Source organism: Salarias fasciatus, chromosome 2 (assembly GCF_902148845.1).
Source record: "Salarias fasciatus chromosome 2, fSalaFa1.1, whole genome shotgun sequence".
NCBI lineage: Eukaryota > Metazoa > Chordata > Actinopteri > Blenniiformes > Blenniidae > Salarias > Salarias fasciatus.
In genome coordinates, this window is record NC_043746.1 from 8,928,604 (window position 1) to 8,944,481 (window position 15,878).

The 15,878-nt window shown below is 43.1% G+C and overlaps 2 protein-coding genes across 2 annotated transcripts; one reads left to right on the top strand and one right to left on the bottom strand.

The window, feature by feature from the left end:
• Positions 1 to 983: 983 nt before the first annotated feature.
• Positions 984 to 6,696, bottom strand: LOC115395288 (zinc finger protein with KRAB and SCAN domains 7-like). Its single transcript, XM_030100761.1, has 7 exons — positions 6,388 to 6,696; positions 5,110 to 5,181; positions 4,639 to 4,710; positions 4,175 to 4,277; positions 3,964 to 4,030; positions 3,335 to 3,584; positions 984 to 2,342 (listed from the first exon to the last, which is right to left on the bottom strand). Exons 1-7 carry the CDS (start codon positions 6,649 to 6,651, stop codon positions 1,197 to 1,199), a joined length of 1,974 nt encoding a protein of 657 aa, XP_029956621.1. The 5' UTR covers positions 6,652 to 6,696; the 3' UTR covers positions 984 to 1,196.
• A 4,272-nt stretch (positions 6,697 to 10,968) lies between these two features.
• LOC115407595 (zinc finger and BTB domain-containing protein 24-like) lies at positions 10,969 to 15,307 on the top strand. The gene is made up of 5 exons (XM_030118007.1): positions 10,969 to 11,302; positions 11,386 to 11,488; positions 11,661 to 11,727; positions 11,973 to 12,222; positions 13,659 to 15,307. The coding sequence occupies exons 1-5, from the start codon at positions 11,144 to 11,146 to the stop codon at positions 14,766 to 14,768; spliced, it is 1,689 nt and encodes a 562-aa protein (XP_029973867.1). The 5' UTR covers positions 10,969 to 11,143; the 3' UTR covers positions 14,769 to 15,307.
• Positions 15,308 to 15,878: the final 571 nt, after the last annotated feature.

Sequence of the window (15,878 nt, forward strand, 5' to 3'; positions counted from 1 at the left end):
GCATGCTCATATACTCACTCAGACAAACATTGTGCAACTCGGAGTCCTTCAGAAGTTATTTAGATCCAACCGATTCAGCCGCACTTAGTGGGGGTCACGGCAGGGGAGCGTCAGAGACATAATCTCTGCTAAATCGCTCATTTCGGCGATATTTTTTCATCCATCGCCAGTGTTATCATAAAGTCAGTAGCTTACACTCCCTGCTCCCTTTCAGCTGACTATTTTTTCCTCAGGAGAAACTGGACTTCTTTGGCCTGATTATTCTCTTCAGAATACATGTGACCTTCATGAAACAATTGCTGTTTGTTGGTCTCCGAGAAAAACAACCAGTGATGGTCAGTTTTATCAAAATGTAACCATCAATCATGCAAACACGAAGGTTTAACTTCCCGAGCAAAGGAGAGATCGGCGCCATTTCTGCTGGAGATTCTGACGCTGTTAGATCTTCATAGCTGAGGCCCGGGGCGCCCTGTATTTTTTCGATTGCCAGCATTCAGGTTCTCTCCCTGTCTGATCAACCTCCCACTGAATTAAAAGAACTTGTGCAGATACTTGAAAGTTTTGAGCATTCTTGATAACTCCTTTCTTCATTTTTTTGCTCCAGTCTCAACAAAGCACATCCACTTCAAGAAGGATTTCATTAAAGAAGACCACGATGCACGCGCCAAGCTGTACCCACCGGTCCAGGAAGCAAGGAAGAAAGGTTTGAGAGCATGCAATACAATACAAAAATCTTTATTTCTACAAAAAGAGGTTTTGCTACCCGTGGTTCTGCAGTAGAGGTTCAGACCACTCCACACACATTCTCCAAATATTCATCCCCGCTTTTCAACAGGCAATTCACTCTTCTGAGCTTACAATACTGTTTTCCCACTCAGAACTGAGTGTCTTATTTTAACATACAAAACTATGATTGCCTTCTATTCAACGTGCATTTGGCAACAAAAAGAAGATATAAAAAAAAAAGAACTGAGTGTCTTATTGTCCCTCCTGAGAACAAAGAACGAGGTAAAACGTTTCTGAAAAGCAGTGTGTGGTTTGATTGATTCCTGTAAGTTAGTCCTTCTGTGTTCAAATCCCTGAGGTCATGGCTCTCTTCCTCGGTCTTCCTCCATCTTCCTCGAGGTTTCCCGGAGCCCTCACCACTGCTCTGGCTGCTGCACTTCTTTTGCTTCGGTCCTCTTTCTCCTTGTGAGTTATGGGTTGAAATCAGAGTCACTGTCATATTTGGCTCTTTTCGGAAGGCCTCTGTGCTTCTTCACCTCTTCCTCTTCATCCTCTTCTGCTGATTCAAAGGATAAATCACCATCATCCTCACTTTCCTCGTCACTGGAGGTGGATTTCTTCGGCCTCCTTCTCTTTGGCCTTGCCGTGTTTGAAAGGTTCTTTTCTTCTGCGGTTTTCTTCGGCCTTCCTACGGGCCGACCCGAACTCCTCCTTTTCAGGTCATTTTTTGCTTTCTTTTTCGGCTCCTCTTCAACACCGTCAAACTCGACGTCTGGGCCCGTCTCGTCTTGAGCACCGCCGTTGGACGCGTGGCACTGCTGGACGTGACTCTTCAAGCTGACGTTGTGATTGAAGGCCCTGTCACAGTGCGAGCAGGCGTACGGCCGCTCCCCTGTGTGCAGGCGCATGTGGGATTTCAGGTGGGATGACTGCTTGAAGCTACGGTCGCAAACTGAACACTTGTGTGGTTTCAGCCCCGTGTGCACGAAGGAGTGCCTCCCCAGATGCTCCCAACTTGTGAAAACCATCCCACAAACTCCACATTTGCGCTCCCTGAGGCCTCGGTGAGTCAGCAGATGACTGCGTCGTTGTTTATATGAGGTGAATGTCTGCGGGCAGTCGGAGCAGCTGTAGGGATCGTTTTTCATTTTGTGGGCGTCCTCGTGCTTCTGTTTGTCCACTCTGGTTTTGAAAGGGAGATAGCAGTACTTGCAGAGATGCTGGTAGTTTTCTTGGTGGATCCGGGAGTGGATTTTCAAGGACAGCTCCGACACGCATCTCTTGCCACAGACATTGCAGGCAAAGGGCCTCCCTTTGTGCGCACAGACATGATGCTTTCTTTTGTCGAAGAACTTTCCACACTCTGCACAGAGCTCACGGACGACACCGCCCCCCAACTTGTTCTCGTCAGTGGATTCCTCCTCAGCTTCCTCATTCTCGGACTCCAGCTCGAGCTCCTCGGCCAGCAAGACCTCCCCCGTTAGATTCCACTCCTCGTCTTTACTCGATTCATCTTCTTCTTCCGCTTCCTCCACATTTTCCGAGGCGTCACTCTCTTCATCGCTGAAAACGACAATCTCAGAAACAACTGCACTGTTGAACGATGGCGCCGCGGCCTGTGAAAGACACGACAAAAGGAAAAAAACAAACCTGAATCACTTTTCTGCAACTCCAAGCTCATTCAGCTTCGCCTCTTTCACGCCTCACACCATGAATAACTCGTAATGAACAGCCATAGACAACGTATCTGATCAACAATCAAAGTTTTCACCTGATCCAACCACAGAGGTAACTCAACTACACTTCTGAAGCCAAGAACAGGAAATTACTAAATAAAGGGAAAATCCATACAAGAAACAAAACAGAAAAACCGATGAAACTGGAATCATTGAACTATTGAACACAACATCCTCTGTGTTTATATGTGTATATATCAGACCAATGCATCATTTAAGTTGCAATAAAATTTGTGTCCAATCACAGATCAATGAAGCCTTTTCTAAAGCTCATTTCACACCGCAAGACTTTCAGATTCAATGTGGAAACAAAGCGGAGCCGAGCAATTCACAAATTCATGTTTATTCATGTTTATATTTGCCCCTGTGCATGCTCCAAGTCCCCCCATAATTCAAATACATGCAAGTTTGGAATTTGACGACCCTGAATATAATAACGGAAACTGGCTGCCCATGAGCAAAAGATTAAAACTTGTCTCTATCCAGTGAGGCCCACAAGTGAATTTCCAAAATTCACTTGATAAAAAAAATTGGGAAAGTTTATTTTAGTTTATTTGTTTGAATCAGAAATCAATAATTACTCTGAAGCAATGAAACAACTGAAAGTAAATAAAGTATAAAAAGGCAATATGATGAATCAATAAAATCATTTTTCAAACACAGTTATTAGCTGTGATCTGAACAACGATCAAGTTTCCTGTCTGGGCACTAACTCGTCATTCATTGAGAGTAACTGTGATTCTGCTTCTCTGGCTTCCTGTTCAGGATTTTTTTTTTTTTTTTGATTTATGTGATTGGCTCCAGCCTTGTTTGATCATTAGTTGGATGAAGCTTTCTATAAGATTTCTATAAAGACAGGCGCAGTGAGTTACCTGTTGACTCTCTGATGTCTCCTCTACAGCGTCTCCATCCTCTGCTGCTGGGATATGGGCACCGGCCATGTTTTTCCACTGGTTGGTGTAGTCGCACTTCAGACACCGTTGGTTCAAGATGAGGAACGCTTCATAGGTGACCTTCTCCATCTGTAACTTGCTCTGACAGGAGGGGCAATTGCGTCCAAGCAGCTGGAAGAGGCACTTCTCATTCACCACAAACTTTCCCTTCATTTGCAGAAGTACAGCACTGAAACAAGAGAAAGCATTCAAATAGAACCTCATTTTAAATAATAAACTTTAGTTTACATTCAATATAAATGACTAACTTAGAAAAGTAACTCATCACTCAGGCCTGTCGTATTATTGTTCGCTTATCTGTATTGTCGTAATACATTAGCTGAACTGTGAGCTCCGTGTGTGAGTCTGATGATTGATTCACTCATTAAGTTCAGCTGAAGGTCCCCCATTCTATAATGTAGACATTAAGGCACCTTTAAACAGATTTGTCAACCAGTTTGTGTTGTATCTGGGCTTTCCGAGACCGGGGACATCACAATACATCTTAACAGTCAGACCTGGTTCTCCTCTTTCTGTAAACTTCATGATACAAACTGTGTGTTACTTACATTTTCTGGTTCACGTCTGTTGTCAGCTCTTTCTGTTGTGTCTGAGCAAGAGCGGAGGACGAAGCATCTGAAACATCAGTTCAACATGACACTTCAGACATCGACCAGCACAGACTTTGAGCAGCAACACACACAATACTTCCCGATACACATGTAGACCACTTAGAGTTCTAAAAAGCTTTTCGTTTCCAGAGTATGTAAACTGTCTTGCCTGGTGAGAGATCCTCTGATGCTCCAGAGCAGGGAATGCTGTTTTCATGTAGTTCTGAGCCATTAAATAAAGTCTCATGAACATCTGAGGTTTCACTGAGCTCCTACAGAACGAAGGAAAGAGAAAGTTTAACACCAACAGATGACAGCATGTCAATGCCATCTTAAAGTGCTTTCAAAGTCAGTCCATTTTTAGGTGAATGAAGCTTTTCCAATCTAAGAATAACATAGAAAATGTGATCCAATTAAGAACAAGTTTTTGTTGGTCTACCTCAAACCATTGGTTCTTAAGTGGGATCACTTCAACTGCATTTAAAACTACATTAGAAAACAGGATTTAAATCACGAGATGGGGTGAAATGATGAATAGAGTTAGTTGCACATGTGGGTTTTCCTGAATTTGCCAGGCATCTGATGCAGTGGTGCATTCACGAACAGGATGGAGGAGGGTTGCAGCAGACTCACATGTTTGGGGCTCCTCGTAGGTTCCTCTTCCTCAGATTTAATCTTTAATGATATGATGGCACCAGAACTGAACTGGAAGAAGGGAAAGAAAGACAGTCCGCACAAACAGATGAGAACAGATATGGTAAAATCCTTCTGAATCTCACGGGCCTCTGATTCAGTGGTCAGTGCTGCGTTTACAGACAGGATGGAGCAAGCGCCAGTCTCCGCTGCTAAAACAGGAAGATAAAGTGGAAGTGCAGAAAAGCTATAATTCTGGGTAAATTCCAGCAGAGGGCAAAGATGTTGGTTTCAAAAAGAGCCCGGATCTCATTTGAACCCATTCAAAAATGCCACTTTTCAGAGTGCAAATAAACATATAAAGCTCCCAGTTTCAGAACGTTTTGGTCTCCAACACTGGTTTCTACAACCGTGTCGTCTTGACCAGACTGTAATTTTCATTTGGATGGAGGAGGGTCACAGCAGACTCACCACATGTTCGGGGCTCCACGGTTCCTCTTCCTCAGATTTAATGTTCAGTGATAGGATGGCACCAGGACTGAGCTGGAAGAAGGGAAAGAAAGACAGTCCACACAAACAGATGAGAACATCACATCACAGAGCTAAACAGGAACTTGACATGTCAGCCAATGAGTAAATAGGTCAATGGTAATCATCCACCACCCAGATGCACCCCCTCCACCCAAGCACCTGTTCCTTTGTGTGCACTCAACAACAACACCTAAATGTAATGTCACTCAACATCACCTTGGACATGGCAACATCTATTGAGGTAGCCACAAGGGAATAGAGTGGCAGCGCAGAGTGGCACAGCCTGAGGAAGATCAGGCTCACTTCCTCCAGGTTCCGTGAGGTTTGCCATGTCCAGGGTCACAGCTCTGCAGAGAACCTTGCAGAGCGCATTCGCAAAGGTGAGGTGCAGACTGCCTTAATGAAGAGGGGGCTTGCACTGGAGCCGGTAGCTATTCAGCAATAAGCTCGAATTAAAAATGTCAGCTACTGGGCATCAGGATTTGTCATCCATCCTGATGCTCCCTGGCTTGGATGCTCTCCCGATGGTGTCATTTATGATCCAGCTGAGGCACCACCGTTTGGGCTGCTGGAGGTAAAATGCCCTGATGTAAAAAGCTGCGTGGACTGTGGGTTCCTCCACAGGCAGAGTGGCGCCTTGCGCCTGAAGTCAGGCCACAGCTACTATTGGTAGGTGCAAGGCCAGCTGCTTATCACTGGAATGCACGGTGCATCATCGTATGAAGGCTCTGTGTTGTCTATGTCAGTCAATGCAGCAACAGGATGGTGTGAAATGTCCTAAAAAAGTAGTGTTGTTATTATCACCTGGATGTTTTTTCTTATTTAAACTCTGACAACTTGCAAACAATCACTGACATGAGCAGCTGCAGTACAGCTCACTCACCCTGTCTCACTAAATTCCTGAGAATTAATTGGTTAACTGATGCATTTATGAATGTCAAATGAAATTAAAATGATGTCACTATGAACTGTGGAGGGGGTGTTAGTAAGTAGTTAGATTGTGGTACAGCTTTGAAGAAAAAATACTGAAGATAACAACACAATTAAAGTGAAATGACTGGGATAACAGGGCAAAATTATGTAAAAATTCACGGACTACTGTCACAATCAATGTATTTTTGACATTAAATATCTTTTAACATGATCACGTTTTCAAAAAAAGTTATTTATAACATGTAGGCTAAATAAATGATCGATAAAGTACGTCTCTGTTCTTACCTGTAACACTGTCGGCACAGCTGTTGTCTTTAATAAAGGTCTTCCTTTACACATTTTGAAATCATCCTTTGAAAAGTGTTCACTGCAGACCCTGAGCGAATCCACGTTGGCGGTACCGACATCCTTGCCAAGAGCTCCTAGCCACAGTTTTAGCCTTACAGGGTCCTGGACAGGTAACTTGTGGAAAGTCACATAACGGGATCTCCTCAGGCACCGACGCTTCATTTGATTGAAACAGCTTGGATAGGCACACACTCGAACCATGTTTTTAATTTGACTAATGATTTATCAAGTTTTTATAACTTGTGAAACGCTAACCTCCTCCTCGTCAGGCTCACAGCAGAGTGTAAACAGAGCAACTTCTTCTACGCTTGCTAAATTGCACAGTAGTCCCTGAAAGCGCGCAAGCGTCTGGCTTGGTCTTCTTCTTCTTCTTCTTTTCCTTTCCGGCAGGCTGTACACATACACAGTGTAATGCTGCCCTCCGCTGTTCAGAGAATTACTCGCAAGTCTTTATATTCTCGGGTAAAGGTTGGTGGAAAGAAGGAATCTTACAATAGCCTTTTCTATGTCTCGCGAGTTTATTCCAAAGGCAAAGATTGAGTTGATTGAAAATACAGTCATTTTAAGCTTTGAAAGGTCTTTATACAAAGCTGCTCTTTCTGCAGAGTACCGATCACAAGATAAAATCACATGTGCAACAGTCTCTAATTTCCCACATTGACATTTCCCATCCGGGTGCTTTCCCAGTACTTTTAAACAGGCTGCAAGACCACAATGCCCCAGTCTTAATTTGGTTATTTTTACTTGATTAATTCTAGAGGAAAATGAAGCAAGCCCAGACTCCCGCACTGTGGGTTGACACTTGAAATAATGCCTTCCCCTGGTCTCTGTTTCCCACTCCCTTTGCCACTGTTTCTGCACAGCACTTTTGATTATACTAGAACACTCCATCTTCCCCAAACAGAGGTCGTACTCAATTTCCATACATAGAAGTGACTGCTTAGCAAGAGAGTCAGCTGCTTCATTTCCCTCTATCCCTGAATGAGATGGGATCCAGCAAAATATGACACTACAGTTCATGGACTCTATTCTCTGAAGGCAGCTCAAGATTTCCAAAATGACATCTACCCGAGCCCCAACTGGACCAGCAGAGATTGCCTGTAAGGCAGACAGAGAATCTGAATATATATAAGACGCTTCTGAATTGTTCCTTTCAATCCCTTCCAAGGCACACCTAATGGCTAACAGCTCGGCAGTAAACACTGATATATGATCAGAAACACGCACACTTTTGCCAATTTTATTATTGCTTGTATAAACTCCAAAACCTGCCTTTCATCTGGCTTGGTCTGCCGCGGCTTCCATAGTTCAGGGTGCGCGCGCAGACGTGCACTGCGGAAGTACGATATCGCACTGTTTACGCTCGAAAAATGTACTAAAAATGTACTAAATGACCTCGTTTTGAATTAATTATGGACGTTACCCGCTCAGGACACTTGGATTACAGCGGAAGAGCAGTATGAAGGAAAATAGGCACGTTTTGTGGACTTTATGGACCTTTTTCTTTCGGGCACCTTATTCAGGCCCGCCCATTTCTCTAGGGGCGGGACTTCCGCTTTGTGTTTGCACTTCCGGTTAGCGACAACTGCGGTGTAAACAAACGAGAAAATTGAGGGTGGAGAAACTAAAATCTGTCTTAAAAGCTGTAATGGAGCAACTCTGCTTCATCCGAGGCTTTTAATAGAGTGGGACCATGACATGCGGAAGTGGTCTGCAGTCATGTATGGTGATATTTTTAATTACTTTGTGCTATCGCTCGATGTGGATGGTTCAGCCATGAGGAACTACAAGAGCACAGAAGCTTCCAAATATCTTCAAAGTGGGAAAGTCGGCTGTTTTTTTTTTTGTTTTTTTTTTTTTTTTGTTTGTTTTTTATCAGCAGCAGGGCTATACGATTTTTAAAGCCAGATTCAGCCAAAGACAGGCCAGGACCTCTTCACATTTAGCACAGATGTTAGTGACAGCTGACAGTGACAGAGAGCCGTGGAGACCATGGGATGCTCTTGTATCGCGGGGTTGGGACGCTCCTGAAAATCTACTCAAGTAAAATTTTGCTCAAAAAAGTACAGTAAAAGTAAAATTACTTTGTTGTGACTGTTCCACAGGCGGGGCCGTAGTGGCTAAAAGCCGCCTCGCCATGCGTCTTGGTTCTGGCTTTTGGAACACACTGCCAGAGGACCTCAGGGCCCGCGAGGGTCGATAGGGTAAAAACAGATCAGCTAAATAAGAAGGCGCAAGGCCATTAAGACATTTAAAAACTAATAAGACAACTTTAAAATCGATCCTGAAGCGGACAGGGAGCCAATGCAGCGACTGTAAATCCGGTGTCTTGTGGGCCCGCCCCCTGGTCCCTGGTCAGCACTCGTGCGGCTGAGTTTTGTAATAGTTGTAGGTTTGAAATGTTCTTTTTGGGAAGACCAGAGAGCAAGGCATTACAATAATCTAATCTACAGGAGATAAAAGCATGCATTAGCACCTCTGTACTGGCCTGAGAGAGAAACGGGCGGACTCTTGGCTATATTCTTAAGATGATAAAATCCAATCTTAGTTATGTTTTTAATGGGTGGAATAAAATTTAGCTCAGAGTCAAAAATCACGCCCAGGTTCTTAACTGATAGTGCTGGTTTAAAATCTGATAATTTTGGTAAAATTTTCTCTCTCTGACCTTTGGGACCGATAACTAAAACCTCAGTCTTGTCCTGGTTGAGCTGTAGGAAATTCACTGCCATCCATGTCTTGATATCTGTTGTTTTAACATTATAACATTACTTAGTTCAGTCATTGACGAGCTATTGTGGACCGTTCATGCCACTATGTTTGTTGGTCTGATGTCAGCGTTCTCACTCTGTTCTGTCTGTGGACTGTTTATATAGACACTACACTGTGATTCATTGTTATTATCAAAGTCATTATCAATCTTTGAAATTTTTACCAATCAATGTGACATCTTGAAGCCCTCTGTGGCAACTGTTGTTTTGATACTGGGCTATACAAAAATAAATTGATTGATTGATATCTGAAATACAGTCAAAAAGGGTTTCTATTGGCCCTGAGTCCTCAGGAGACATGGCGATGTACAGCTGAGTATAGTCAGCATAACAATGGAAGCTGATGCCGAGTCTCCTGATGTCGTCCCCAAGTGGAAGCATGTAGAGATTAAAAAGTATGGGACCTAAAATTGAACCTTAGGGACCCCCACACCTAATTTCATGGGTTCCTGAGGAACAAGTATCCATACTGACATCAAAATATCAATCTGTGAGATAAGAACTTTACCAGTTAAGAACAGTACCAGAGAGGCCCACCAGGTGGCTCAATCTATTTATTAAAATGTGGTGGTCTACTGTGTCGAAGGCGCCACTCAGGTCCAGTAGAACCAACACTGTGAGTTTTTTATAATCTAAATTCCACCTGATATCATTTAAAATCTTTAAAAGGGCCGTCTCAGTACTGTGGTTCACTCTAAAACCAGACTGATGTCTTTCTAAAATGTTATTGATCATTAAAAAGTCATTGACTTGGTTAAAAACCAGTCTTTCTAAAACTTGACTTAAAAATGGTAAGTTGGATACTGGTCTGTAGTTATTAAGAACATTGTGGTTTAAATTGCTCTTCTTCAGAAGGGGCTTCACCACCGCCGTTTTAAAGGCAGTGGGGAAGACACTCGTCTGAAGAGAGCAGTTCATGATATTTAAAATCTGTTCCTCAAGGAATCCATGAAGTGATTTAAAAAGTGGTGTGGGGATGGGATCTAAAAGGCAGGTTGTAGATTTTACTTGGGAGAAAACTCGACCAAGAGTCCTCGCATCAACCAGGTCAAAACTGTCCAGTGTTTCCTCAGGCATGGACAACAGTTCAGCTGTGTTCACTGATCACGACATTACGAATTAAAGCTCACTCCAAATTTATTAGATGGCCAATCTCTCCAAAAGTGAAGGAGACTCACTTGAAAATGATAAATAGTATCTATCCTGTTGGACAACTTCTTGAAAGAAGGTTTAAATTTAATGTTGACCCATGTGCCTTTTGTGACCAGGAGATTGAAACCATATGCCATTTGTTTTTTGATTGTGTCACTATTCAAGAGACTTTTGGAAGGACATTTGTAATTGGATTAACCTGAAACTTGATATCCCTTCATTTACTGTATCAAATGTTCTGTTGTACATGGACAGCTTGGACTCTTCATCATCTAGTATTGTAAGCATCATTCTTCTTCTAGCTAAATATCATATTCATTGCTGCAAATGTAGAGGAAGTACCCCCGCTTTCTTATATTTTCGGAATGATTTCAAATTATATTCTAGCTCCCTGAAGACGCTTAAGGCCTGGAAAAATGCTCAGATCATCAGTAGTCAGATCTCCAGAAATTTACTCATTTGATATGTATGCTCCCGCCTTCAGCTTTTTTTTTACTTATCTTTTCTGTTACTGTATGTTATTTCTTCTATTGTGTTGTGACGCCCCCTAGCGTCTGTTTTTCTTCTTGTTTACTGTCGATGACGTCATTGCCATGCGACACAAAGGTGCTGTTGATTTCATCCATGCTGTTTCACACTCGGCTGCAAACATGGTCCGGCGGTGCGTATTCCCACTCTGTCCGAATAAATAGAGAAGTTCTTCAAAGTTTAGCTTCCACAGGCTTCCTCTGGAATATCCGGGATTACTAAAAGTGTGGCTCGTTGCACTGAAAATGGATCCGAATACTGAAATAGAGGATTTGAAGCGGGCCAGTCACCGAGTCTGCAGTGCTCACTTCGCTCCTGAGGACTTCATTCACACGAAGCCAATGAACAAGGGCCAGGAACCAAAGCGTCAGAACCTGAAGAGAAGTGCCATCCCGATTGAGGATGTAAATCTCTTTTTTTTATTATTATTATTATTATTAGGATGCCACCTGTTGGTGTTAAACTTTCTCTTTCCTTCGTTCTGTAGGAGCTCAGTGAAAACTCAGATTTTGATGAGACTTTATTTAATGACTCAGAACTACATGAAAACAGCATTCCCTGCTCTGGAGCATCAGAGGATCTCTCACCAGGCAAGACAGTTTACATACTCTGGAAACGAAAAGCTTTTTAGGATTCTTTTAGGATTCTAACAATTCTAACAGGTCTATATCTATATATGTGTATCGGGAAGTATTGTGTGTGTTGCTGCTCAAAGTCTGTGCTGGTCGATGTCTGAAGTGTCATGTTGAACTGATGTTTCAGATGCTTCGTCCTCCGCTCTTGCTCAGACACAACAGAAAGAGCTGACAACAGGCGTGAACCAGAAAATGTAAGTAACACACAGATTTTATCATGAAGTTTACAGAAAGAGGAGAACCAGGTCTGACTGTTAAGATGTATTGTGATGTCCCCGGTCTAGGAGAGTCCAGGTACAACACAAACTTGTTAACGCGAACAATAATACGACAGGCCTGAGTGATGAGTTACTTTAATAAGTTAGTCATTTATATTGAATGTAAACTAAAGTTTATTATTTAACATGAGGTTCTATTTGAATGCTTTCTCTTGTTTCAGTGCTGTACTTCTGCAAATGAAGGGAAAGTTTGTGGTGAATGAGAAGTGCCTCTTCCAGCTGCTTGGACGCAATTGCCCCTCCTGTCAGAGCAAGTTACAGATGGAGAAGGTCACCTATGACGCGTTCCTCATCTTGAACCAACGGTGTCTGAAGTGCGACTACACCAACCAGTGGAAAAACATGGCCGGTGCCCATATCCCAGCAGCAGAGGATGGAGACGCTGTAGAGGAGACATCAGAGAGTCCACAGGTAACTCACTGCGCCTGTCTTTATAGAAATCTTATAGAAAGCTTCATCCAACTAAAGATCAAACAAGGCTGGAGCCAATCATATAAATCAAAAAAAAAAAAAAAAAAAAAAAAAAAAAAATCCTGAACAGGAAGCCAGAGAAGCAGAATCACAGTTACTCTCAATGAATGACGAGTTAGTGCCCAGACAGGAAACTTGATCGTTGTTCAGATCACAGCTAATAACTGTTTGAAAAAAGGTTTTATTGATTCATCATATCGCCTTTTTATACTTTACTTACTTTATGTTGTTTATTTACTTGAGAGTAATTATTGATTTCTGATTCAAACATGGCTAAAATAAACTTTCCCAATTTTTTTTATCAAGTGAATTTTGGAAATTCACTTGTGGGCCTCACTGGATAGAGACGAGTTTTAATCTTTTGCTCATGGGCAGCCAGTTTCTGTTATTATATTCAGGGTCGTGAAATTCCAAACTTGCATGTATTTGAATTATGGGGGGACTTGGAGCATGCACAGGGGCAAATATAAACTCCAAACATACCAGCACAAACCGAGACCCATTTTGCAGCCCTCTGACATGAATGAATGTTGCACTGCCGTCACAGCGGACACGCAGCCAGTCTATTTTCTGAACACTCAAGAAAGTGGAGCAAGACTGCTAAGAACTATACTTTTACAACTAGAACACAGCCTGGAGTCCCTGATCCAAATGGTCAGCACACAGACTGCAGTCAGAACATGTTCTACACATCACTATCAAGTATTCTGTCTTCACTTCTTCCAAACATGCTGGTTTTGACTCGGGTACTTGTTTTCACTATTTATTAATCAAACTTAGATGAGGAATCAGCTGTCTGCTGACTGACCATCAGCGACAATACCCACAATGCCTTGTGTCTGTGTGCACTATGGCAGCCCTACTAGTTCAAAATACATCATGTATTGATGGAAAAAAAAGCTCCACAATGTGAACGCATGAATTTGTGAATTGCTCGGCTCCGCTTTGTTTCCACATTGGATCTGAAAGTCGTGCGGTGTGAAATGAGCTTTAGAAAAGGCTTTATTGATCTGTGATTGGACACAAATTTAATTGCAACTTAAATGATGCATTGGGTCTGACATATACATATAAACACAGAGGATGTTGTGTTCAATAGTTCAATTATTCCAGTTTCATCGGTCTTTCTGTTTTGTTTCTTGTATGGATTTTCCCTTTATTTAGTAATTTCCTGTTCTTGGCTTCAGAAGTGTAGTTGAGTTACCTCTGTGGTTGGATCAGGTGAAAACTTTGATTGTTGATCAGATACGTTGTCTATGGCTGTTCATCACGAGTTATTCATGGTGTGAGGCGTGAAAGAGACGAAGCTGAATGAGCTTGGAGTTGCAGAAAAGTGATTCAGGTTTGTTTTTTTTCTTTTGTCGTGTCTTTCACAGGCCGCGGCGCCATCGTTCAACAGTGCAGTTGTTTCTGAGATTGTCGTTTTCAGCGATGAAGAGAGTGACGCCTCGGAAAATGTGGAGGAAGCGGAAGAAGAAGATGAATCGAGTAAAGACGAGGAGTGGAATCTAACGGGGGAGGTCTTGCTGGCCGAGGAGCTCGAGCTGGAGTCCGAGAACGAGGAAGCTGAGGAATCCACTGACGAGAACAAGTTGGGGGGCGGTGTCGTCCGTGAGCTCTGTGCAGAGTGTGGAAAGTTCTTCAACAAAAGAAAGCATCATGTCTGTGCGCACAAAGAGAGGCCCTTTGCCTGCAATGTCTGTGGCAAGAGATGCGTGACGGAGCTGTCCTTGAAAATCCACTCCCGGATCCACCAAGAAACCTACCAGCATCTCTGCAAGTACTGCTACCTCCCTTTCAAAACCAGAGTGGACAAACAGAAGCACGAGGACGCCCACAAAATGAAAAACGATCCCTACAGCTGCAGCGACTGCGCGCAGACATTCACCTCATATAAACAACGACGCAGTCATCTGCTGACTCACCGAGGCCTCAGGGAGCACAAATGTGGAGTTTGTGGGATGGTTTTCACAAGTTGGGGGGATCTAGAGAGACACTCCTTCGTGCACACGGGGCTGAAACCACACAAGTGTTCAGTTTGCGATCGTAGCTTCAAGCAGTCATCCCACCTGAAATCCCACATGCGCCTGCACACAGGGGAGCGGCCGTACGCCTGCTCGCACTGTGACAGGGCCTTCAATCACAACGTCAGCTTGAAGAGTCACGTCCAGCAGTGCCACGCGTCCAACGGCGGTGCTCAAGACGAGACGGGCCCAGACGTCGAGTTTGACGGTGTTGAAGAGGAGCCGAAAAAGAAAGCAAAAAACGGCCTGAAATGGAGGCGTTCAGGTCGGCCCGTAGGAAGGCCGAAGAAAACCGCAGAAGAAAAGAACCTTTCAAACACGGCAAGGTCAAAGAGAAGGAGGCCGAAGAAATCCACCTCCAGTGACGAGGAAAGTGAGGATGATGGTGATTTATCCTTTGAATCAGCAGAAGAGGATGAAGAGGAAGAGGTGAAGAAACAGAGGCCTTCCGAAAAGAGCTAAATATGACAGTGACTCTGATTTCAACCCATAACTCACAAGGAGAAAGAGGACCGAAGCAAAAGAAGTGCAGCAGCCAGAGCAGTGGTGAGGGCTCCGGAAAACCTCGAGGAAGATGGAGGAAGACCGAGGAAGAGAGCCATGACCTCAGGGATTTGAACACAGAAGGACGAACTTACAGGAATCAGTCAAACCACACACTGCTTTTCAGAAACGTTTTACCTCGTTCTTTGTTCTCAGGAGGGACAATAAGACACTCAGTTCTTTTTTATTTTTTATATATATATTCTTTTTGTTGTCAAATGCACGTTGACTACAATAATTCTCTTTCAAAGCAATCATAGTTTTATATGTTTTGTAATATACAAAAATATAAAAGACACTCAGTTCTGAGTGGAAAAACAGTATTGTAAGCTCAGAACAGTGAATTGCCTTTTGAAAAGCAGGGATGAATATTTGGAGAATGTGTGGGGAGTGGTCTGAACCTCTACTGCAGAACCTGGGGTGGCAAAACCTCTTTTTGTCGAAATAAAGATTTTTGTATTGTCTTCAGTTCGTTTTATCATTTCAATAAGAAAAAAACTTTGTTTTAGAACGTTTCTGCCCTGAAGCAGCAAATCTAAATCTGGCTGGAGGCCGCTGCTCTGACTGATGCATCATGAACTCTACAGGTCTGAATAAATGACCTGCATATTTTAGGACTGGGAGGAAAACACAAGCACGCTAAGAATGTGCAAACTCCACACAGACAGGAGCAATGTGGATTCTCTTTTTTAAGTCTTCAAGAGGGAGGAAGAAGGAAGTTGGTGTTATTAAATGCTCTGTAAAATAAAATGAGTGTGAAGACGCCACCTAGAGGTTGAGCTGTGAGCAGCACCCCCAGGCAGGAATAGTGGATTTATTGGCCAGAGGATGTTGGAAATGGATGAAGTGAAAGAGAACATCTCGAACAGCAGTGAACACAGGGGTGAGGGTGAGATGAGATGGAGGAACATGAACTACAGAAGGAAGAGATCAATCTTTACTCATGCCTGAGTGGGAAAAACAGTCGATCGTTTCAAAAGCCTAAGAGGAAGCTCAGTTTGTATCAGAACCTTTTAATTTATGGTCTGC

What these genes read in the sequence shown, in the direction of transcription:
- LOC115407595 (XM_030118007.1), top strand. Translation starts at nt 11,144, where the DNA reads ATGGATCCGAATACTGAAATAGAGGATTTGAAGCGGGCCAGTCACCGA. An exon ending in GTGCCATCCCGATTGAGGAT is followed by an intron (nt 11,303 to 11,385) that starts GTAAATCTCTTT and finishes TTCGTTCTGTAG; the next exon opens with GAGCTCAGTGAAAACTCAGA. An exon ending in ACAGGCGTGAACCAGAAAAT is followed by an intron (nt 11,728 to 11,972) that starts GTAAGTAACACA and finishes CTCTTGTTTCAG; the next exon opens with TGCTGTACTTCTGCAAATGA.
- LOC115395288 (XM_030100761.1), bottom strand. Translation starts at nt 6,651, where the DNA reads ATGGTTCGAGTGTGTGCCTATCCAAGCTGTTTCAATCAAATGAAGCGT. An exon ending in ATCAGAGGATCTCTCACCAG is followed by an intron (nt 4,031 to 4,174) that starts GCAAGACAGTTT and finishes CTGATGTTTCAG; the next exon opens with ATGCTTCGTCCTCCGCTCTT. An exon ending in AGACATCAGAGAGTCAACAG is followed by an intron (nt 2,343 to 3,334) that starts GTAACTCACTGC and finishes TGTCTTTCACAG; the next exon opens with GCCGCGGCGCCATCGTTCAA.